The sequence below is a fragment of the Penicillium arizonense genome (genome assembly GCF_001773325.1).
Source record: "Penicillium arizonense strain CBS 141311 chromosome Unknown PENARI_contig001, whole genome shotgun sequence".
In the NCBI taxonomy this organism is placed as follows: Eukaryota; Fungi; Ascomycota; class Eurotiomycetes; order Eurotiales; family Aspergillaceae; genus Penicillium; species Penicillium arizonense.
Window position 1 is genome coordinate 1,314,144 of NW_019173278.1, and position 23,905 is coordinate 1,338,048.

At 49.8% G+C, this 23,905-nt stretch overlaps 8 protein-coding genes across 8 annotated transcripts; 6 read left to right on the forward strand and 2 right to left on the reverse strand.

Moving 5' to 3' along the window:
- Positions 1–490: 490 nt before the first annotated feature.
- PENARI_c001G09319 (uncharacterized protein) lies at positions 491–1,740 on the forward strand (the record flags this gene model as incomplete). The annotated part of the gene is made up of 4 exons (XM_022626857.1): positions 491–574; positions 636–1,298; positions 1,397–1,462; positions 1,522–1,740. 4 exons carry the CDS (start codon positions 491–493, stop codon positions 1,738–1,740), a joined length of 1,032 nt encoding a protein of 343 aa, XP_022493095.1.
- A 2,843-nt stretch (positions 1,741–4,583) lies between these two features.
- PENARI_c001G00562 (sugar porter family MFS transporter) lies at positions 4,584–6,262 on the forward strand (the record flags this gene model as incomplete). The annotated part of the gene is made up of 3 exons (XM_022626163.1): positions 4,584–4,779; positions 4,842–5,024; positions 5,094–6,262. 3 exons carry the CDS (start codon positions 4,584–4,586, stop codon positions 6,260–6,262), a joined length of 1,548 nt encoding a protein of 515 aa, XP_022493499.1.
- Positions 6,263–6,387: 125 nt separating this feature from the next.
- On the reverse strand, positions 6,388–7,399 carry PENARI_c001G01149 (uncharacterized protein; the record flags this gene model as incomplete). The annotated part of the gene is made up of 2 exons (XM_022626211.1): positions 6,388–7,096; positions 7,380–7,399. 2 exons carry the CDS (start codon positions 7,397–7,399, stop codon positions 6,388–6,390), a joined length of 729 nt encoding a protein of 242 aa, XP_022493181.1.
- Positions 7,400–7,576: 177 nt separating this feature from the next.
- Positions 7,577–9,470, forward strand: PENARI_c001G11409 (uncharacterized protein; the record flags this gene model as incomplete). Its single annotated transcript, XM_022627023.1, has 4 exons — positions 7,577–7,714; positions 7,764–8,236; positions 8,289–9,238; positions 9,298–9,470. 4 exons carry the CDS (start codon positions 7,577–7,579, stop codon positions 9,468–9,470), a joined length of 1,734 nt encoding a protein of 577 aa, XP_022493633.1.
- Positions 9,471–10,225: 755 nt separating this feature from the next.
- On the forward strand, positions 10,226–11,608 carry PENARI_c001G01969 (NAD(P)/FAD-dependent oxidoreductase; the record flags this gene model as incomplete). Its single annotated transcript, XM_022626267.1, has 2 exons — positions 10,226–10,435; positions 10,511–11,608. The coding sequence occupies 2 exons, from the start codon at positions 10,226–10,228 to the stop codon at positions 11,606–11,608; spliced, it is 1,308 nt and encodes a 435-aa protein (XP_022493502.1).
- A 145-nt stretch (positions 11,609–11,753) lies between these two features.
- On the reverse strand, positions 11,754–15,938 carry PENARI_c001G06444 (uncharacterized protein; the record flags this gene model as incomplete). The annotated part of the gene is made up of 8 exons (XM_022626645.1): positions 11,754–12,241; positions 12,300–12,483; positions 12,534–12,709; positions 12,761–13,031; positions 13,086–13,624; positions 13,671–13,820; positions 13,874–13,971; positions 14,605–15,938. The coding sequence occupies 8 exons, from the start codon at positions 15,936–15,938 to the stop codon at positions 11,754–11,756; spliced, it is 3,240 nt and encodes a 1,079-aa protein (XP_022493668.1).
- A 252-nt stretch (positions 15,939–16,190) lies between these two features.
- On the forward strand, positions 16,191–18,654 carry PENARI_c001G10027 (GTPase-activating protein GYP6; the record flags this gene model as incomplete). Its single annotated transcript, XM_022626917.1, has 6 exons — positions 16,191–16,213; positions 16,263–16,380; positions 16,434–16,592; positions 16,664–17,181; positions 17,236–17,378; positions 17,435–18,654. The coding sequence occupies 6 exons, from the start codon at positions 16,191–16,193 to the stop codon at positions 18,652–18,654; spliced, it is 2,181 nt and encodes a 726-aa protein (XP_022493495.1).
- Positions 18,655–19,784: 1,130 nt separating this feature from the next.
- PENARI_c001G02097 (serine/threonine-protein kinase) lies at positions 19,785–23,638 on the forward strand (the record flags this gene model as incomplete). Its single annotated transcript, XM_022626276.1, has 4 exons — positions 19,785–19,809; positions 20,137–20,281; positions 20,338–23,309; positions 23,370–23,638. The coding sequence occupies 4 exons, from the start codon at positions 19,785–19,787 to the stop codon at positions 23,636–23,638; spliced, it is 3,411 nt and encodes a 1,136-aa protein (XP_022493965.1).
- Between the last annotated feature and the right edge of the window lie 267 nt (positions 23,639–23,905).

A 23,905-nucleotide genomic window follows, 5' to 3' on the forward strand; every position in this document is an offset into this window, starting at 1 on the left:
TTCCCATGTTCCAATGCGGTACAGCGCTCCTCGGCGGTACTGAGGTCGATTTTGGTGCTCTCTGAGCCTATAGTTAACACCTCCAGACTACAGTTCACATCCTGCCTCACAAGGCATCCCGGGTGCCAGCTGTGATATCGCTCAAAGCGGAGTATACCAGGCAGACCGGTGCATCTATCTCGCTCTAAGCACCCCTCTTTTTTTCGACCGGATGAATCTATAAAATCTGCAGCCGTCGACAGTTGGAAATGTGAATCTTCTCATCCCCAAGAAACATCCTCGGATTCAAGCCTCTTGATATACATTTACAACCAAGACTATATCCAACCATCTACCTCTTCCAGCCGCTGCAGCTCCACACTTTCCCCTGCGTGGAGTTTCATCTCCTGTTTCACAATCTGTGGCCTCGGCGTCTATCTTCCACTCAGACAACACAGCGGACGGTGGTTTACTAGGCGTGTTTCATCTTCAAGGGCAACCAGTCAGAACCATGTCTCGTCGTCCTGAGGTCCCATGCTCGGAAGAGTTGCGGGAGTACTATGAAGGTATACCGGCTAATTGGCCCATAGACGCGGTATGCAATTTGTCGAGACTTTGTATAGATCCAAAACCAAGCTGACCGTGCAATACTACAGTCCCCTTTCATGGGAGTCAATCCTCAATATTGCACAGAGCCTCTAGTCCCACCAAGCGTCCTGACCCCAATCAGTCTCCCGGATAGCTCATTTCGACCAAGTCCAGCACTCAGTCACCACTCACAGGACTACCACACACAAGAATACCAATACAGCATCAATGAATCTATCTCAGCACCACAAGGCCTGGGAATCAGCGCCCCATTCCCAAGTGAATTCCCTCGGACCTCAGCACCAAATGCCAGCTACATGTACGCCCCAGACAACACCCTGATGGGCATGGACCGAACGCCGAACATGTCCCCCCAAGCTCCACCACCCAAGCGCGCGAAACGCACCTCTTCGCAGCAACCACCCCGTGACCAGCCAATCAACATTGCCCCAAACCCAGAGGGCATGCGGCAAATGGAGCGCGAGCGCATGTATGGCCATCCTTCTCCACAGATCCCGCCTCGGCCTCGTGCTCCTGGTCGCGGACGTCGTGATCCCCAAGCCGAAGACGAGGATTCGTTTGTAGAGACGCTGCGAGACCAGGGCGTTGCTTGGAAGGTTATCCGTGATATGTTCATGCAGCATTTCAATAAAGATGCCTCCGAGGCGCGCTTGCAGATGCGTCATCTCCGTCGGAAGCGAGAGCGAGTCGCGCGTTGGGACGAGTCAGATGTGAGTATGTGTTGCACTATTCATGACCTTGAAAGCTACGTGCTTGGGAATGTCTTATTACTTTTTGGATCATTTGTCTAATACATGTGTCAATTTAGGTCCAGCTCCTTATTCAAGCACATGAACTTTGGGAAAGGGACAAGTACCGTGCCCTATCAGATATGGTAAGATCTAGCAAGTCCGAAAAGGCTTTTGGGAAGGCGTTAACATATTCTGGTTCTAGATCAAAGAAATGGGCGCTACGAGATTTTACTCTCCGAATGCATGCAAAGCTCAAATGCGACTACTTGAAACAAAACAACAGCGTCGAGATCGCGCAAGTGCTACGCCTTCAGCAATGTCCGATCCTGCTCACACTACTCCAACCACCCCTAAAATCTCTCGAAAAAGAGCCCGAGCTCAGTCTCTGGATACGGATTTTGAGGATGATGAGTATATCTAGATTTCGGAAATTTCCCCCTTTTTCCTTGCTATTTCTCCTTTGCATTTCTATTTCTCTTTATTTTATTTCCTATAAGACCAGCCCTTTTTGTCTTTGAGCCCTTCTTTTTACACTCATGAATGTCACGATCAGCGTGGGATCTGACAGGCGTATATCTGCATGGCCCCTACCATTATGCCATTATTCACTTTATTATACATCATACCATTTTATCATACAATTTATATCATTTTGAACCATTTCTACGGTATAGATATCACGTTTGCATGTTTCAGCCAAGGTTGATTTGGGGCTAGCCCCTGCGTCATTAAGGCGGTGCGGTGATCATTGCTGTAGCGGCCAGAAGTTGGGGGCTGCGAACGGTTCTATATTTATCTATGAACTTGAAACTTTGAAACATCATGTTTCTAAATGTGTAACTATCATCTGAAACGCACCCTGGCAAGAGTATACTGGGAGCGAAGGGGGCTTGGTTAACAGGGACATGTAAATTGTACACATTTCAAAGAGGAGGGCCCTATACGCCCTACTCTGTAATCCATGCTAAAAATGATTCATGCATTAGTATACCTTGGTTTTAAAATGCCCGGGCTTTTAGATTGTTGATATCTTTTCACACCGTACTTGGAAGGCCAAGAAAAACGTACGGAATAGTATCCCAAATACTTCGAGCCACCGAAGCGAGTGAATACCTACACTAATTGAGTTGCTCCAGACTCCGCACCCCAATCCACTCCCTTTGGAGCAAGCCAAAGACGCCCAGAATGCTGGATGCAAATGATGCAACTTTTTTTATTTTACTTCTGAGGCTCTTCAACCACGTGAAGCATGGTTCCGTGGTTACGCCTGAATCGTTGCAGTATCGGAAAAGTGTTGAGCGTAACTTGACAACGGAGTACAACCGGTTCGGTTAAATAATGACGGAACATTGATATAGATCTTGCAGGAACCATGTGGAGATCAGTGGACCTGTCATTGAGTCGAAGCTGAACTGATTCGGTGCGACCGAATGATCCTACTAGCCATGCTACATGTACTCCATCCATACGAGTAACTAAGTCACTGTAGACAGCGCCACTCATGAAGTATTTGTCAGTTTTTGCATGAGATCCACATGCCTCGATGCGAGTATACTGGCTTAAGCATCGTTTTTTCGCTACCCTTGCTTCTCTCTTTCTGGCCTTTTCATTTCTCACCTTTTCACCCATTTCACCCATTTTCTACGTTGCAAAAGTACAATTGAAAAGGAGGATTTGCAGTCGCAGTACTCTGAGTAGCAATTCACACATTTAAAGAGACTCCACTGTGAGATTTACGAGAAAGTACTATTGCCATTAATACCTTGGATGAATGTGACCCAGATATGCGCGAGAACCAAGTTGCAATGGACCCCTTTCCGACCTAATTCGCTGTCAGTGCTTACCTATCAATTCTCATCAAGATCCAGGTGAATGATGAGCACAAGCACGAAGTGGAACCACATAAATATAGACATCGCATCAGATAAATATGTCTTCCCATGTACATGGAGTGCACTTATTCTATTTTTGCAAAAGGCGTTGCTGGCCGAATATGTCCAACGGGCACGCGACAACGAAGAAGCCATGCCGGTCTACCGTTTGGAACCCTTTTTAGCTACCTAGGTGAGTATAGCAAGCAATAGGGGCCATAGGGTTCTTTAAGGTAGAAGGATTAGGGGGAAATTCGGAAATCCTGGAGACATTATAAGTAGCCCCCTATTTTAGCGCAGCGTATCACCGTCTTGTGTTGATTGGGGCATCATGGTCTTATCTTGAGAGGGTCGATAACAGCGTAATAGGTTAATCATAATTATTTAGATAGAAACATACATGTACCATGACTCACCCAGAGTCAGTGAGCGCTACATGTAAGATTATGCATCATGCGAGGTCGGAACTTCGGAGACCTACTAACTGAGGATTGCTTTCAAGATAACCAAAAGAGGCACAAAACAGAAGTTTTCTCTGTAAGATTACGAGTAACCAAAATATAGGGACTCAGGACCACAATGGCGTGATCATGCTAGGGGTCAAGAATGTGCAGGTCTTACATGTACAATTTTCAACAAAGGTCTGACTGTGGCGACTGAAACCCATATAGAAATGGTGGCCTACTTGAACAGGATGTTATAGACAACCAGACCGGCGGACAAACGACAATGCTTAGGTTAAAGAGAATAACAGCTCACGGCTCGAAGGGATGCGAGTTAATCAAGTCGGGCCGAACCCATGTAAGGTATAAAGCACCAACCAATAATATTGGCTCGGAGATACTTGTCGCAAGCACAAAAGTAATACGGAAGATAAGAGGGCAAGGCAAAACCTCGGACACAAAACTACGTATGAGCACATAAGAGGGGAAATGGATCTGGACTATCGGCCGGAGAGTAGAAATTGCCGTATTCCGAATCGCAGAGCCAATTGCCGACTCCGAAGGTAATTGTGGAGAGATATTGTGGGCGGACTCGATGCGGAGATGGCTGGGAGGGTCGGCATTCGGCGTTGTACCACGGCTAGTTCAAAGTCTAAGTCCCACTCTTCATATTAATCAAACAATATGATTGGCTGGTCGGCCGACGTCCGAAGCTTGGTAAGCTTGTCTTTCCCCAGTCCTAGTTTAGTTCGTTAGTTCGTTTAGTTCATTCAGCTAAGTTACGAGTCTGGGGCCCCTCGCTTTGAGGGTGGGGATATCTCAAGGTTACGCTTGTAATTTATTATCTGCCCCGGCCCTTGCGCGTGTTCGCGCAAGGAATTGAAATTCTTCAACGCTTTCGCCCAAAAAGTGTACATCTTTCTTGCTAGAAGTCTATCTATCGAATTGTCATGGCGGACAAGCTTAGGGGCAAGTCATTGAGCCTCGTCATCGGTCTCATTGGTGCTGTTGGCTTCGTGCTCCAGGGCTACGATCAGGCAGTTTGTAATGGGCTGTTGACGCTGGGTTCGTTCATTGCTGTCTTCCCTCAAATCGACACTGTCAATACTACGGGAAGTCGAAATTCATATAATTCTACGATTCAAGGTATGTGCTAGGAGCAATGCAAACTTTTAGCTAGGAGAAAAGACTCCGCTGACCATGGAAAGGTACCACGGTCGCGATATATGAAGTCGGATGTGCACTGGGCGCCGGTTCCTGCGCCTTTCTGGGCGACAGGCTCGGTCGCCGCAAGACCATCTTCGTAGCAGGTTGCATCGCTCTGGTCGGTATAGCTATCCAGTCGACTCCCTTCTCACTCGGTCAGCTTATTGCTGGTAGAGTCATTACTGGTAATGACCTATCACCTATCCTATCAATGACTCAATTATCACGACCTAACCAAACCTGAATATATATAGGCCTTGGCGTGGGTGGTTTTACTGCCACCATCCCAATGTATGTCTCCGAGTCATCTGGCGCAGAAGCCCGTGGTCGGATGGTGCTGCTGGAAGGATGGTTCGCAATCGGCGGCATTGTCCTCGCAACATGGTTGGAATTCGGACTTTACTATGTCAGTGACAACTCTGTTAGCTGGCGTTTCCCCATCGCCTTCCAGGGTCTATTCGCTCTCGTTGTTGTGACATGTATCTTGCTTCTGCCAGAGTCTCCGCGTTGGCTTGCGCGTGCTGGAAGAATGGACGAAGCAGCTGAAGTGCTAGCCCGCATGGAAGATGTGTCGGTTGACTCCGAACATGTCTTGCAAGAGCTGGAGATTATTCGGCAGTCGCTTGTGATGGATCAGAACAACGAGTCGACGGGCTCTTCCTCGCCGTTCGCACTTACAAATAATGGCCATCTACACCGGACGGTTATTGCTGTGGGCGTGAACATCCTGGCGCAGATGACCGGTGTCAATATCATCACTTTCTATTCCGATACTATCTTCGAGAATGATTTGGGATACTCGGGCACCATCGCCCGAATCATCACTGGATGTCTCCAGATCTGGCAGTTCGTGGCCGCTGGTCTGGCTGTTCTACTCATTGATCGAGTTGGACGTCGTCCACTGTTTATCGCCGCGGCTGCCGGTATGACTATTGCCCAGGCCTGTCTGGCCGGACTATCAAGCGATCTGAGTAACCACGCCGCAGCGAGTGCATCCCTCTTATTCTACTTCATCGCCCTATTCTGCTTCCCCATTGGATTGTTCCTTGTCCCCTTCATGTACGCTGCTGAGATTGCACCCCTACGTACCCGTGCCAAGGTTACGGCCATGTCGGCTGCGGCAAACTGGCTTTTCAACTTCGTCCTTGCTGAAGTGAGCCCTGTTGGGTTTGCTACTATCCATTGGCGTTATTATATTATCTATGCATGTATCAGCGCTTTCGCCTGTGTCAGCTTCTACCTCTTCTGTCCTGAGACCAAGGGCCGCACATTGGAAGAGATTGACGATATCTTTGTTCAGTCGAAGTCTGTCTTCGATACTGTGAGAATTGCACGGGAGATGCCTTATCAGTCAGAGCTGCTGTCTTATCCTGATGATACTGGGAAGTGTGGACTTGGGGATACGCAGATTGAGCACGCTTGAGCAGGAGATGACGCGACTTTCATGGACCATGTTGGATAAAGGTGGTTGATAGACTATAGATGTGCCTAATTGGCACAGTGGGTTGTTAGATATAAGATAGGAACGGTAGAAAGTATTTCATATGATCATGTCAATTTCTCGTGAAAGGCAGCTCGTAACTCTATATTCGCCAGACATCCGACTCCAAATGCCGGAATAATACGAACACAACGCGTCAGAGTCGACGAGGCAAGATACTGCTGCGACTGCTTGACCCTTTCCACAAAGGGTACATGATATTGCCTCGTATACATATCCAACGCAAGCAAATGCAATGGAGTAGCCACCAACTGTGTCAATACAGGAACAGTCAATTGAGTGATGACCGGCTTGGTATGAGGATGGGCCGCCAGATTATCAGGGATAGCAGCTGAGAGCCACGGCGCCAGCGTAAACGATCCAAAGATTGTGACACCATCGCGCACCAGAAAGATAGCAGCGGCAGCCCGTGCGATCGACCGGTTCTGTCTGAGGGGCGTAGAATAGCCAGTCTTGGCATCGGGAGTCTTGCCGAAGCCATAGATCTGCGCAAATCGGATGTCCTTCCACAGCGCTAACGGGACGTTTGCCAGCATCGTCGTGGCAAAGGTGATAGTCCCCGCTGCGGTTATCCCCAGCTTGCGACTGACGGTGTCGGTTACGTTGGCGACGGAGTAAGTGGCCGCGTAGAGCGCCCAGATATAGCCGAATGGGCGCTGGAAAACAAACAGGTGTGGTTGTTTCAGTGCCGCGATCGCATGGCGGCGTAGGCCGTGGAGAATTGACTGTTTGAATGCAGATTGCTCGACGATGGATCTAAGTGCTTGTTAGTAGTTATCAGCACACTTGGAGTTGAGACTTGCCGGTCGATAATTGCTACTGCAGGTGTCACGAGGGTCGCGGAGAATGTGGCCGCAACCAGATCGCCCACCAGTTGGCCCAGATGTGTACTGTTCCAACGAACCTGATGTGATTGAATTTCCATAGTGATTTGAGCTACATAGTTCTCTCTCCTGCTTATCTACCTGGAAACACGCTGATAATGACTATTTAACCCGCCCCGATATTGGGGATCGGCTACCCTCCCGACGTCGCATACTTCGAGTAACAACTGTGCATTGTAGCTTAATCAGAGCATCATAGCTCGGTCGGAATGAGATACCATTTGTGGGGTAACGGACAAGCCCCCGATGCTTTCACGAGGGGTTGGTTGACCTTTAAATTCATCTGTTCGTCTCGATTTCATGATTCTTCAAGTTCACATCGCTGTTGACTCCATCAAACAAGATATTCGCCATGTCTACAGCTTCCCTCATGAGACTGCGCGCCACACGGCTAACTAGCCCTCGTCTGCGCTCCCTTCCGGGGATTGTGCAGACCCGTTCTAAGGCTACCATGCCCTTCCGTCTTCCTGATGCCAGAAACGAGCCAAACGTGAGTGGACATCAACTATGAAGACCAAGTCAAGCTAACCATAGTGTAGCTTGAATATAGGAAAGGGTCCCCAGAGCGCACAAAGGTCGAAGAAGCGTTGAAGAAGCTTCGTTCTCAGATGCCCGTGCGGAGTGAGCTCTTCTACGACGGAAAATTCCAAGCAAGCTCCCAGTCCTGGGATCAGCCATTACCCGCCGAGCACGGAACCACTTTCACAAACTATCCCCTCGCTACCAAGGAACAAACGAACGAAGCTATCAACGCCGCCCTGGAGGCCAAGCAGAGCTGGCAGGATACGCCATTTGTTGACCGTGCCTCGATCTTTCTCAAGGCTGCTGAGTTGGTGTGCACTAAGTACCGATATGAGCTTATCGCGGCGACTATGCTTGGCCAGGGCAAGAATATCTGGCAGGGAGAAATTGATGCCGCTGCTGAATTGGCGGACTTCTTCCGCTTGAACTGCAACTGGGCCGGTGAGATTTTGGAGAAGCAGCCTACCCGTGGCAGTGACGGCATGTGGAGGTGAGTTATATCTTCTATAGGCATAATGAATTTGTAAACTAACCTGACGCAGTCGTGTGGAGTACCGTCCCCTGGAGGGCTTCGTCTACGCCGTCTCCCCCTTCAACTTCACAGCCATCGGTGGAAACCTGATCTGCGGACCCGCAATAATGGGTAACGTCGTTCTGTGGAAGCCCTCGCCATCCAATGTCTACGCCAGCTTTTTGGTCTACAAAATTCTTCTGGAAGCCGGTCTTCCACCCAACGTTATCCAGTTCGTGACTGGAGACCCGGAGGCTATCACCGACACTGTGCTTGCGCACCGTGATTTCGCCGGTCTGAATTTCATTGGCTCCTCGAATGTCTTCCGCTCTCTGTTCGGCCGGATCGGACAGGGTGTTGCCCAGAAGTCCTACCGCGAGTTCCCTCGCATGGTGGCCGAGACCAGTGGAAAGAACTTCCACCTTGTTCACCCCTCGGCCGATATCCCCAGTGCCGTTAACCACACCATCCGTGGCTCCTTCGAGTATCAAGGCCAGAAGTGCTCTGCCACATCTCGTGTCTACCTGCCAGAGTCTCGGGCTGAGGAGTTCCTCACTGCTCTGAAGGCTGGTGTGAAGGAAATCACTATTGGAAACCCCGACAAGGACTTGTCTGCCTTTATGGGTCCTGTGATCCACCGTGCCTCCTTCGAGAAGATCAAGGGTATTATTGATGCCAGCAATAAGGACCCCTCGCTGAAGCTGATTGCCGGTGGTACCTATGATGGTTCCGTGGGCTACTACATTCACCCCACTGTATACCAGGCCGATTCCCCAGACCACCGTCTCTTTAACGAGGAGATTTTCGGTCCTGTCCTCACTGTCTACGTCTACAAGGACGCCGAGTGGGCCCAGACCCTGAAGGATGTTGACCGCAACGGAGGTGGTCTCGCCTTGACCGGTGCTGTCTTTGCCAAGGACCGGATTGCCATCCGCCAGGCCGAAGATGCTCTCCGCTACTCTGCTGGAAATTTCTATATCAGTATGTCTCATAAATTCTGATATGACATATGACCAAAGCTAACCATCTTATTCTTATAGACTGCAAAACCACTGCTGCGCTTATTGGCCAGCAATCCTTCGGTGGTGCACGCGCCAGTGGAACTAACGACAAGGCTGGTAGCGCTGATCCTCTTCGCCGTTTCGTCAGCCCACGTTTGATCAAGGAGGAGTTCTTCCCTCAGGAGGGATTCACTTACCCCAGCAACCACTGAGGTTTCTCGGATGTATTATGAACAGTTCTATAGACGCTTTAGCAAAATATGTGCTCTCAGAATTCAATCACACTTTTGTTTACAATGACCATTCTTGTAAGTTCAAAGCACTCAGACTTGATTTTCGGCTAGTTTGCATTGGTATACTAGTCAGATTATGCCTCACAGAAAGATACATTCTTGTAGCGGTATGCTAGCTAGGATCTTAGCTAGGTACAAGAATAGTAAAAATAGCCCGGTTGTAGTGTTAATCTGTCGTTAATAACTTCGTCATGCGAGTACTTACCAAAGTGTCGGCTTCTACTCCCTCCTCGATCTATACATATTATTGCACTGTACATTCCTTATAAATTATATTCCTCTCATTAATTCAGGCGACAAAAGAGAACTTAGATACATAAACAAGATATGCCTTTTTACACAAGTTCATAAGATACGTACGGGACCGGGGCCGCAAGACATGCCGAAAATAATTTTGCAGCCACTTAACCCCACAAAGCCAGGTCATACATGACAATCTAAATATCTCACACTTAAGGATCAAATATGCCCTTATCAAATCCGACGTTGAAGCTTATCAAAACCATGCGATCCACGCCGGGAGGCCTCCCGACGGCCTCCTCTCCGCCCTCCCCGCACTCTGCAGATAGCTCGGCCAGGTTACCGTATGGGCCAACACCTGAGAATTATAGATAGCTATAACTACAGGCAAATCTGGCAGGTCGCCCATTATTTCAATCGCATCTCAACCAAAAATGGGAGTTTCCAAATCCGACCCGATCATAATCGTTGGCGGAGGAGCCTTTGGCCTCTCAACCGCTCTACATCTGACTCGCGATGGCTTCACGAATGTGGCCATCTATGAGAAAGATGATCATATCCCTCCGCGCTTCTCAGCCGCCAATGATCTGAACAAGATTGTTCGCGCGGAGTATGAGGATCCGTTCTATACTGATCTGACAATTGTTCGTTATATACATACTTGCATACTATATTCTCCAAAAACATATATTAACCAGTGTCTCCGTGATCTTTTATAGAAAGCCATCGCCGCCTGGAAAACCCCCCTATTTGCCCCCCATTTCCACCAAACCGGTTTCCTACACTGTGTATCCGGTAACGCGCCCCAAAAGGCCGTCGAAACTCTCGGCCGCTTCCGCGCCGCAGCAGACGGCAACGCCCAGCTCAAGCCGCACGTCGTCCCTCTAAAAGGCGACGAGGACATCCGCGAAGCATGCTGGCAACTAAACGGTCCGCTAACCGGCTGGAACGGCTACCTAAACCGGTTCGACGGATACGCGCACTCAGGCAACGCCCTGAAAGCAGTATACCGAGCCGCGCAAGCATCCGGCGTCCGCTTCTACCTCGGCGAACGCGGCGCAGTCGACGAGATCGTCTACGTGAGCGCGTCGAAGGGTAGAAAGAGTTCCGGAATCCGCACGAAAGACGGCAAATTCCACCCGTCTTCGCTGGTAATTGTTGCAGCGGGCGGTGCTGTCGGCAGACTTGTTCCCGAGCTTGGAACGAAGGTCGTTGCGAAGTCGTGGTCTGTTGCTCATGTGCATCTGACCGACGAGGAAACGTCCATGCTGCGGAATATCCCCGTAACCTATGCGCGCGACCTTGGATTCCTGTTCGAGCCTGATCCTGAGACGAACCTGTTGAAGATTTGTCCTATGGGGGGTGGGTATATCAACACTGATGCTCAGACTGGGGTTTCGCATATGCCTGGTTCGTTGGAGGAGAGTGCGTTTATACCTGAGCATGATGAGAAGCAGATGAGGAAGTTGTTGGCTCATACGCTTCCGGCGTTGAAGGATCGGCCGTTGGTTAGGAGGTCACTTTGTTGGTTTGCTGATACTGATGACTCGGACTTTATTATTGATTATCTTCCTGAGACTTCCGATTCGGTTGTTGTGCTTTCTGGTGATTCTGGGCATGGATTTAAAATGTTCCCTATCTTTGGGTCTTGGGTTAGGGATTTCTTGGGTGCTGGGCAGCAGCAGATTACGAGGTGGAGGTGGAAGCAACCTAAGCCTGCTGGTGAGAAGGGAAACTGGGGTGGTGATGTTAGTTGGAGAATTGGAGAGTCGAAGGAGCTTGCTGAGATTCGGCCTGGGAGATCGTCTAAGCTTTAGATAGCTTCTCTAGAATTTTTGGTTTATACAGCTCTTATATTTCTTTCTCATTCAAGTTTCGTTTTCAGGAGCGTTTCCAATTGAATACCAATACATTGGGAACAAAGTTACATTAAGATTCATCACATTCGTTACACATGACAATCTACCAAATACTATGCTCGACCATCGCATTCGACACCCATTCGGTATCAAATGTCTCAATAGAATCCGCAACAGCCATAATTTCAGCTGAAGTCAACATCGTCCCGAAATCACACTCTCCATCCAACACAGGATCCTGCCTGAGAAGAGCATTGTATTGAAGAGGCTGTGGTATTGACTCCGGGATGGATGTCGAAGATGGAGAAGGCGGATTAGGAAGAACATCAGTCTGGGGGAAGAAATTAGGCACCGTCAAAGGTCGAGATTGACCCTGAGAGATGCAACTCAAGGTCTCGTCCAGTCTTTGCAGCTCTGACCGCCGGAAACTGGCTACTTGGTTCCCGTCTCCGATCATTTCATCGAAGATTGCGTAGGCCTTTTCCAACCAGCTGGGGTGGCTGTCTAGTAAGCGGGGGTCGATTGCCGGGCATAGTAGGAGGATCACTGTTGATACGAAAAGGGATTCGAGGTCGAAGGGAAGGAAGGTTTCTGGAACCAGAGAGTCAGTCTGAATATATCTGGGAGGATAGCTGCCTTAGATTCGTACCTAGAAGACCTTGGATCTGTAGGCTGTGGAGAATACTGATGATGTGTTGGGCAGATTCAAGACACATTTGCATCAAGTTTTGAACGTTTCGGGAGGCATTCAAGGATGCTAGGCAGGATTCTGGTGACTCGAATTGGATTTTGAGGAAGCAGAATAACAGAGGTCGGGTTGCGAGGATGATACACTTGACCAAGGTTAGCGACCGCATTTTCTCGTTTATAGAGAACCACATACTTGATGATATAGAAGGTGTAAAGAGGCCGACGTTCGTGAAACACCGCTCACTTCTCGGTCCAAATGTAACGGTACTGCTTCGCGAAGTTCATCGGCAAGGCTTGCAATATTCGCTAATGCGGCTTTAGTGCTGAGCAGGAATGTTCGATTGATGCGTCCGTCGATAGCATATACTTCTATTAAACTGTTAGATGATATCAATAGCAAGAGGGACAGATGGGTCTTACTGCTGTTGACCTCAGCGATAATCTGAGACAACTTGATATGCATCTCGAGAGACACGGTCTCTGCTTGGTCTGAGAATGTGGGAAGCTGGGTTTGCACGTAGCGATCATTGATAGACTGAGGGAGACCCATTAGAGAGGTCATTTCTCTGTCTAAAATGTAAACTGTCCACCAGATCTTGCCACATCTCTGAACCGTGTCATGGCCCAAATCTTCGACTGGCATCCTAGTGTGCATTCCCTGTGCCATGGCCATCCGCACGGCTTGCCCAATCTGGAGATTTTATCAGTCAAGTACTACACAACTCCTTTTCTCAGAGTGTCTTACATAGTTGTGCGCCGATGTGCGGCAATCGATGCACTGGGAATATAACGCGATACAACAGAGGATTTCTGTCGCCACCATAGGATCACGGTATAGAGCGCCGGGGTCAGGTAGAAGTTGCAAAGCTTTGACAAAGTAGCCAACCCCCGGCGGCTTTTTCCCTTGAGCTTTGGGTTGAACAAATCCTTTGCCAAACGCCAAGATTAGGAGAAAATGGATGTACCATAGACTATTGGTCATGGTGTTGCCATCCCCCGAGTAAAATTCCCGTAATGAGGCCATGAACTCACCTTCCTCAAAGAGGTGATACAATTGCCCACATCGGAATTTGACGGCGTTGATCAGATACATAGTGTGGTCGCGAGTAGGAATGACGGGAACATCTGGGCCCGGGGTTGTTCGTAACCCGTCCCACGGGAGTTCGTAAGTCATTTCGTCAAATAGTAAAGCTTCTGGCGACAGTGCCTCCTGATAGGCACGATGGTGTGCCAAGCTAAGAATTCGCCGAGTGAATGACCAGTTTGATGATGTTCCAAGATAGACTGGTGTCGTTAGAATTGTACATTGCAAGATATAAAAAATACATACACGTCCGGCCATTCGCCGCTGCCATGAAGGCAGGAGGGCCGCTTGAGAGCGGGTTTGTCAAGCCAGAATCTGGGTCTTCGTAGTCCTGGGACTCATCATGATCCTTAGGAGTAATCCTGTCCAGTGATGCATCTTCGTGGTCCTTTGGATCTGTAATAAATCAGCAGGGACATTTGGCTAAAATGCCACAAGCCTAAACAGACCATTGGTTTGTGTATCAAAGTTGGAACTGTAAGGACTCCGTTGGCCCTTTTCGGACTGCTCTATAAGCGCAATCCTCTGCTGCAGCTCCATGATGTACCTGTGTCGATCATTAGCCGTTGAACTCGCAGATTCTGCATTGGACCTACCCTCTTGTGACCAGTATCTTCTGGTCTCGATCATTGAAGATGCATGAAAGCTTGCGCTTGCTGCATCCATCGCAGGGCTGCGATCCGGAGCATTTGATCTTTTGTCTTCGACATCGCACACAACTAATGAAGTTAGCGACCGGACTTTCGCGGAAGTGCTTTCACTAACGCATTCGAAGATCGTTTTGCGACTCTTCCATCACCCGCCATGTGTATATATTGGAGTGAAGTGGAAAAGTTGACAAGATACAAGGGTTATGTTAACATGTTGAAAATGCGGGGGGGAATGAGGAAGTAGAACTATGATTGGGGCGGCTTCACAACGAATCACAAAGTGGCAAAGATGAACTCTTATCGAGGCGGAGAAGATATCGGGCCCCTTCCCGGTTATAATTTAGCATTGGGTCATCGTGTTAACTATTTCTCTATAAACGCATTATCGTTGCCTGAGGAGATGTTGATTTGTCTCCCAGAACTGTCGGCAGTGCGTGTGACCCCAGTGTTCTGTCCACCACTCGCCAAAACTATCTTGTACATCCGATTCATCCACCCGTAAGACTCGCTCGTCTCTTTTGAGCGCGCACAGTGCACATGAATGGGAAGCTTTCAACGCTCCTTGGTCCGATCGAGCCACAGTAACTTTGAGCGCACTCGGGTCCGGGACCGCGGGAATGGGCCGCTGACCGGCGGCTTGTAGAACAGCATTGAAGACCGCCGCCCGTTCGCGCCAAAGGCTAAGTACATTGACGGCATCTTGTTCTTCTTTGATGTTCTCGTGTTTATTCACGCTGTTGAGTTTCATGCCACCTGATTTGCCGGAACGAGCAGGACCGATTCGCATACTCTGGCTGAGAATGGTGTCTCGTTTCCAGCGGAGAGTTCGCCCTGCAATCACACGGGCAGCGGATTCAAGCGCATTGTGGATATTTGGCGCAATCGCGGAAAGGTTGGTTGTGTTTGATGGCGAGGATCGTAGTTGGGATTTGACCAGTGTGGCCTCCTTTTGTAGATGTTCAAACACATCTAAGAATAACTCGAGAAGTACAGATGGCGGTGGAATATTCGTTGGGCGGACGATGGGTGAAGATGCCGAGCTTCCAGAGACGAAGCTTCGAGGTGCTGGACTGGCGACTGTTGGCGATATCGGATTGGATTTGAAGGCCGGTGGTGCACCGGGCCCGTCCGTGAAATCACCCCAATCATCAAAGGCGTCATCATCCCAGGTTGATGCTGGCGGGTTGCTAGATTTGACAGGTGGTTTTGCCTTTTTCTCCGAGACCTTTGGTCGAGGTTTGCTAGCGGGTACATCGGCGAACTCACCCCAGTCACCGAACGAATCATCATCCCATGTTGGTTGGATTTGATTATTAGATTTGGAATGTTGTTTATTTGGGGGAACCTTTGTCTCCTGGTTCAGCGTTGGTGTCGTGTCGCTTATTGAGAGGGAGTCCAGCAAGTTAACCGCCCCCGAGGTCCCAAATGTATCTTGTCGAGGTTGTGGAGGTTGTGATTTGGGAAATGTAGCTATTGATGACTGCTGGGATGGAGCCGTTGGCCTGGAAGCCTGCTGGGAAGTAGATTCCGGTCCCTCGAATTCACCCCAGTCGTCATCCGCGTCACTTGCTGGTGTGTCGAATGCTGCATCGAACAGTACGTCACTGTTTTGATGTAGGGGTAAGTCAAATTTCGGCTGAGAATGGGACTCCCATGGGCTTTGAGCTGCGGAATGCTTCCCAGCTGTCTTCGGGGTTGGATCCGCAGCTCTGTTGTGCTGTGAAGCACTTGCCGGCGCTCCAAAAAAATCGATATTCTCTTGATTCAGGTCATCAAAGAATGGACTTTTCTGGTTCTGCTGGCCAGAAGAGCCACTGGCTGGGACAGGGCCCTGGCCAAATTCTGCTAGTAGATCGGCAGACATCTCGGACGTGGTGTCATGAAGCTGTGAAAGGTGACATTTGAATTACGGGCTGGTTCTGCACATGCAGCAAAGCAATGGATCGTATATCGACGTTAACCGAAATATCCTCGAGCTGCTTCCGCCCTTCCTTGTAAATTCGTCTGAGTGAAAGTGTCAACCTCGGACGATTATAGAGATGTCGCAATGACGATAAGGCGGGCGGTCTAGTTATCGCCGGCTCCCCTCATCTTCTCCTAGTCAACAACTTCGGCAATGAGAACCATTGAGGAGACACGGTATTTACCACCAATATTCTTGGAAGTATTTTATTACTGATCTTCACAGAAAGAGATGGGACATCTTGTTCTCCGACAATGACACGCCCTCCCACCTCCGAGCAACCTTGCGATCCGAACAGGGAGGGAACCTATGCAATGATGGGCTGAGATCGGTTTGCTGGAAGGTTCTGTGACTCGAAATGATTGAGCTTGGATATAGATGCTCATTTAAGTACAGGCATTTCTGCTTTTCGACGGTCTGGATCAAAATGAATGGGCAGCCAAGCTCGACGAATCCCGCGACGCCTATCGTGCACTCCGAGACCACTTTTTGAAATACATTGAACACCCGGACGATATAGACCCAAGTGTTGATCCGCTGGCGGACGATGCAGAGGTACGTAATTCTCAGCTTCGTCCTGCTTCCGCCAAATAGTGCCTTATCTGACCAAGTTTTGGAACGATCAGTCTCCTTGGCAGACACTTCGGAACGATGAGACGCTGCGCGCCGAAATTCTACAAGACGTCGATCGATGCCTGCAAGAGAACTTCTTCTTCCAAGAGCCTGCCACGAAATCCAAGTTGACCGATGTGTTATTCGTTTACTCCAAGCTCAATCCGGACGTGGGGTATAGACAAGGCATGCATGAGCTGCTCGCACCCATACTTTGGGCAGTGGACCGGGACTCAGTGAAGTCACAATCTGGAGAACCTAAATTAAACGACGACAAAAACGAGGAATTGATGCTTCAGCTTCTTGATCCTCAATTCGTGGAGCATGATTCTTTCACGTTATTCCTTTCTGCCATGCAGACAGCTCGCATCTACTATGAGCACAGTGAGACACGATCTGCAAATGGCCAGGCAGAGGTGCTTCCAATAGTTGATCGGTGCCAATATCTCCACAAAGAGGCATTGATGATTATTGACCACGAACTCGCGGAACACCTGGAAGCAGTCGATGTTCTACCACAAATTTTCCTGACGTAGGTTGCAGTGCCTCAATAACGTGTGATATACATGCTAAACTCTGTGCAAAGCCGCTGGATGCGCCTCCTTTTTGGACGGGAATTTCCATTTGATGATGTCCTGCTGATGTGGGATCTCCTGTTTGCTCATGGACTACGGTCTGATCTTGTTGATTTCACATGCATATCTATGCTACTGAGAATTCGCTGGCAATGTTGGTTGACGCTTAGTCGTTCGTTGAATGACGTTTAGCTAACATGCGCGATCTAGTGCTCGAGGCAGACTATTCGACTGCATTAACATTGTTACTCCGCTACCCTTCACCTCAGCCACATGAACCCCAGACCTTTGTGTACGACGCATTGTATTTGGAACAAAACCCTACAGCCGAGCGGGGCAATTTCATCATTTCAAAGTACTCGGGTAGACCACCGGAGTCAAAGAGTCGCAGCCAATCCGGTACACGACGGAAGGCCTTTCCATGGGAAGACTTCAAGAGACGCAATGAAAGCAGCTCGCCTGCTCATTCCCCCGCACGAAACAACCCTAAAAGTCTCGAATCCATTTTCCAGGATGTTTCACAGGGCTTTCAACGCCGAACAGAGTCTTGGGGTGTGGCCAAGGCTGTTCGAGGTGCTGTGACTGAAGCAAGGAAAAACATGCAGACAATGCATTACGAACCAAATTTGCGCGCTGCTTCTTCAAGGCATGTTACAGCTGCGTCGGCTTCTGAGGCTCAGCCTACAGTCCCCACAATACCCGCGGCCACAGTCGCACTGGAATCGAAGATTGATAGTCTCGAAGAAAGGAACAAAGCCTTGGCAATTACCCTACGCGAGGCACTGAATGATCTTCGCTCGCAGTTGGCCAATGTCAAAGACATCGACCCCGGAACAAACGATTCCGTGAAGCAAGCTCTGGCCAAAGTTGAGAGCGTCCATGTTTGCCTTCAAGATCCTTCCGTCCCAGTAGAGTCTACCGAGCAACCGCCTCAGGCAGAAGGTAAAGCAAACTGCCAGAGTGGGCTTCAAAAGACAACCGAACCAACAATTGGCGAAACAAAGCACGATTTCGAAACCGGGGTTCCATCGCGAACGCCAACTTCCACTAACACGAATACGAACGGGCCGACTGCCGAGAGTGGAACCTCCAAGCCTGTTCGCGTCGCCACGACAAATCGGATGAGCACTGACAAGCAAGCCGAAGGTGTGCGGGCAACAGCCTCGCGGTCAAATGTGCGCCCGTCCCTGACAGATGCAGGGTTCTCATGGATGCTTGATGGCGGCCGGAACCTATCTTGTTTCGTTAGCTCCACGTCGCCGCCGCCGGAGCAGACCCGGCAGCAGGACCAAGCCCAAGCCCGCAGACCCAGCACCTTGTTCGGATCTGGCGGAGATGAAAATTCAGGGACAGATGCCGAGCATAGTGAATTGGCACTACACAGCCTTCGGGGCTCTCGGGATCCTCTGTCAGGGGATGGGCCATTGTGATCGCCTCGATTACGGCCTGTATTACTGGTTGCGTATACAAGCCGGTGATATGTAAGCCCGGGGTCCACGGGATCCATTTGTTATCTCTAAGGCTAATATATTGTTATGTTTTGAACAATGGGAGCCGGACACCTAATGGAGTCAAGCATGGTCCCACATCAGGCGCTCGGATCTATCGACAAGCCACTTTGCATCATCGTCTGCAGAATGGCTTTAGAGACTATACATAGTTGGAAGCAAGCTGGCAGTGACCTCTTTGAAGCGGGGTAACCTTTGCCTGAGCGCCTATACAGTGGAAAGCAACGTCCATCGACCTCTAGTAGTGTATCCATATCAAATCTCTATCTCCACAGCTTGAAGACATATGAAGTCAACTTGATTTCAAACTTTTTTGATCTCGCTCCACGCTTGGTGAACTCTAAAATATAATTAGTACGCCACGCGTGTCACCCTAGAAGTACCTAGAAGAGTTTATTGTTCAACTCTGCGTTCTTAGATCTATACTCCGAGTATATTGATTGTCATGGTGGTCGGTATTCCTTCCATGGACCCATGTCTTTCTCAAGTATTTGAGTAGTAGCTTGGTATTTAGCGCTCTATTCCCGGCTTCACATATAAACCGACATTCCTCATAGATCTCTAAGAATGTACATACTATGCAAAGGCTATATTGCCACATGGGATAGAAGGCGTCAATCAGCCGACCTATGCATAATAAATAAAAAGAAAAGAAAGCCCTTAAAGACGTATAGAAGGCAAAGACGGCATTACATCACGGAAAGGGACCCAGTTCCTTTGCATTTTCCCTTGGGCTCCCCACCTCACTAATCCCCCGCTGCGCTTTTCTTTTCTCCTTTCCCCCTTACTATTTCTACATCACCGCGACTTTCTCTTTTTTTTACCTTTTGCGTGCTCAGCCGCGACGCCACACATGTCGCCTGAGTCCTTACGAGGCAGCTGCCCCCTCGACCGTCGCAGCGAATGACCGTCCACAACCTCCACACACTTATACATGTCGCATAACCTCTCTTTCACGAGTGCTCGCCTCGATTGAGCCTCATCCTTTCCTTTCCATCTGACGTCTCTTACTGAATAGGGGTCAGAGATAATAAAATACAAAAAAAAAGAGAATGGGTTCTGCTTTTAACCCTGATGGTAAGTCATTTGCACATGCTTTTGATGTTGACCTTGTATCTGTTTCACATTCCATGGGCCTCGGAAACCAGAGGGGGTGAACGGGAAAACCAGTGAAGCTACAGTTCCAGTTCCCCGATCGAGTTCAGACGTGCTGGAGCGCCCGAGCGAAACCAAACGTGGTGTGCTTGACACGGGTTTACTCCCGAAAAGCGAGTCACGATCTCTGCAGTGCATCTGACCGCGGAGATCAACCCCCCGGATCACTGGATCATTCCAGGGCCCGTGGAATGGAAACTTCGACATGCGCCGATTGAGTTGAGCGTGAATCATGCTGATCAGTCATAGGCGAGCCCAGCCCTCTTTCGTCGCCCTTGGGACCCCTCTCAGAGTCGCCCGAGTCCGAGTCCGGATTCCAAAAACTTTCCTTACAGACAGAGCTGAAGAGCTCGAGGGATAATAGTGTTTCTTCGGGATATGACCCTATCTCAAGGTCGGCGAGAGTTCTTCTACTTTCGCAGGTCACTCACTGACGTTGCGGCATTACAGCAGATCTCCGTTGTTTGAAAGCGAGCATGGACTCGGTCCGTCTGGACTGGATCGTATACGCCAGCACCAACCCTCGCGAGTTCTGACCCTTCCAAACCTCTCTACGTCGTCGCTAGCCCCCATGGCGGCTCAACGCCCCGCTGCGTCCCCCCGCTCGCGCTCGTCGTCTCGAGTTAATCCCGGCCTCTTGTCCACGACCCAAAGCTTCACGGATTTAGAGGACCTACACCGGTTTCCGTTGGAGTCGTTGCATTCTTTTTCATTTGCACAACAATCAGAGGAATTCCTTCACAGTCGCCAAAATATCCTCAAGAGATCCATTGATTTCATGCGCGACCGCATGGGATGGGCTGGGACCAATCCTGGAATCGCCAACGCGCAAGCCAATGTCAGCGGGGATACGGAAATCCAGGGCATGATGGACCTTCTGGCCCGCGCGAATATGCTTGAAACTCAGGACCACCGAAGCCAGACTCGAGGACCCATTACCGGACCTGCAGATATCAATGGCGACAACATCTTTGAGAAGGCCTTTTCGGATGGCGATTCTTCTACCTCTCCAGTCAGCACCCGGGATATGGCACTGGAATCTGCCGCGGGGTCACATCCATCGGACAGCTCTCAGTTTTTGAGTCCTGTCCCCAGTGATCGTATCTCGAACCAAAGGAGGGACTTGACCTCCGCCCCGACGTCCAGGCGCGTAAGCTTAAAACGTACATACACGGATCTCTGCTCAGCCTCGCTCAAGAGCAAGCTGATGGAAACTCTAGCTCAACCTTACACCTCTTCCGCGGACCCTTTCGCCTCCCTTAGTTCCTCCACCGCTGGATTGGGATTCCCTTTTCCTGCCCTCCACACCCACAGCAGCAAATGGACCCCCGTATCCCAGGCCGTCTTCCGAACTGAAGCCCAAGCACCATGGACCATCCTGGCAGCTAATGATCTCTCCTGTCTGATCTTTGGCGTTCTTCAATCTGAAGTTCGCCGTCTAAGTATCCTGGAAGTCGTACAGAAGGAACACAGGGACTGGCTCGAAAGCAAACTTCGGGATCCCAGCACTGACGCCGCTGCCCGTATGCCGCTTCAGCCCGAACGCGCCAATATCCATGCCGTGAATCCGAAGTTTAGAGGTCTTGGGAACGGGGTGACAGCCCAACTGCTTAGCAAACCATCTTCACGGGAAAAGTCACGGCGAGCCCAAACCGACGACGGATATGGCTCGAGCACGAGAAATGCCCGAAATGCAAACCACCCGGCCAATAAATCACGCGGCGTTTTGCTCTGCGGTGATGTGGTTCCGATCCAAAAACGAAACGGGACGCGGGGCTCCGCTAGCGTCTGGGTTATGGAGAAGCGTGGTGGCCTGATCTGGGTTCTGGAAGAGATTACAGAGAACGCTGCCTCTGTCCAGTGCGATGATTCATGGAACGTTGTGGATGTCAAAGGTGACACTGACAAAATCTGGGGCCCATCTGTCGTCCATAAAGGGCAACCAATCACCGACCTTCTCCCGTGTTTGCCAACTGACTCTCTACAAACGTCCTTCGACAAGGGAGTGACTAAGATTGCGGGGTTGAAGCACTTTGCCGCGCGCACTGCGGCCGGCGTTTGCATCCCTGTGGCGGTCGGCAAGGGAGGAGGCGATCGAACTCTACACGTTTCGAGTTTCCCCCATGTCGCTGGAATGATGGTCTTGTCGTCGTCGTCATTGAATGTCATCAGCTCCAACTCCGTCTTTTCCTCTGTCTTGTTCGGCCAAGAACGACCAGAGGGACTTCACTTTACTGATTTGGTCCCTGATTTCGATGAAATTTTGGACGTTTTAACTGAGGAGGACAATGTGCCGTTGGTTGATGGTATTGTGATTCCTGAGCACAGCTTCCGGCGGGCACGGACGCTCTCTATCCTTCGCGACGGAAAGGCAAATGCAGCCTCAGTATTCACAGAGCCGAGTGGTCTTCTTGCTAAGCACCGAGACGGTTCGACTATTGTTGTGGACATTCAGCTGCGCGTAGTCAAAAGCGGAACCTTCTTTTCAAAGGAAAAGGCGGAGAAAGAGAAGGAGAAGGAGAAGGAGAAAGAGAAAGCCAGCGATCGCAACAGTGACTCAGATGAAAGCGATGACACAATTGCAGTCACGGAGTTGGTCTATGCATTGTGGATCACCTACTCAAGGCAGCTCCATGCTGCCGGACATGCCGCCGGCTTGTCACCATCATCGGTGCCCACCTCTAAGCCAACTTCTCCATCGCATGATCCCGAATCCAGCTCCGACACGCAGACCCCTGGCACTCGCAGTATCTCAGTGGAGGTACAAGCTCCGACCTCGACCCTCAGTCAGCAACTTAGCGAGGCTGCATCTGAACCTCTCACTGACCGCCCCGTACAACCTGTTCCCGAGATCAATGCGAGGAACGAGCTTCCAGCAAAACGGTCCATCGGTGACTACGTGATCGTAGAGGAAATGGGACAAGGCGCCTACGGGCAGGTCAAACTGGCACGTCTAAAGAGGCAGCCTGTTAAGAGAATGGTCCTCAAGTATGTCACCAAGAAACGAATCTTGGTGGATACGTGGACTCGTGATCGCAAGCTCGGAACGGTTCCTCTGGAAATTCATGTTTTGGACTTCCTACGACGCGACGGGCTTAAGCACCCTAATATTGTGGAGATGGAAGGCTTCTTTGAGGATGATGTCAATTACTACATTGAAATGACTCCGCACGGACTTCCAGGAATGGATCTCTTCGATTACATCGAGCTCAAGGCCAACATGGACGAGTCGGAATGCCGCAACATCTTCAAACAGGTTGTGAGCGCGATTAATCACCTACACACCAAGGCGTTGGTGGTGCATCGAGATATCAAGGATGAGAACGTAGTTCTCGACGGGGAGGGACGGATCAAGTTGATTGACTTCGGTAGCGCGGCCTACATTAAGAACGGGCCATTCGATGTCTTTGTGGGAACGATTGGTAAGCTTCAATTTGTGTTACAGACCTGGGCAGGGGTAAGATGCTGACTGCCTGAACTAGACTACGCCGCCCCCGAAGTTCTCCAGGGCAGGTCGTACCGAGGCAAGGAACAGGACATCTGGGCCCTGGGCATTCTCCTGTACACCATTGTCTACAAGGAGAACCCCTTCTACAACGTCGACGAAATCCTCGACCACCCACTCCGCATCCCCTTCCTTCCTTTCTCGGAAGCATGCATTGACCTCATCCGGACAATGCTCGATCGCGACGTCGACAACCGCCTCACAATCACTGAAGTGCTCGAACACCCGTGGATGGTGGATAGCTGATCTCTTTCTCCACGCCTTTTACTTATTAAGAAAAATAACACGATACCCCACAAAGTTGATTTCGTTTTGATGATGGCAGGATTTTGCGGGCTGGGGATTGGGTATCATTGGTGGAGCGGATCTCTTACTAGGGTGGACTATGAACATGAGCATGGCATGATGTCCATACTTATCTTTTCTGGGCTTTTCTACACGCATTATTCCATGGCATTTGATTATATCTTTGCATACGATATTTGTGACCTATATGACTTAGAAATCCAGAAG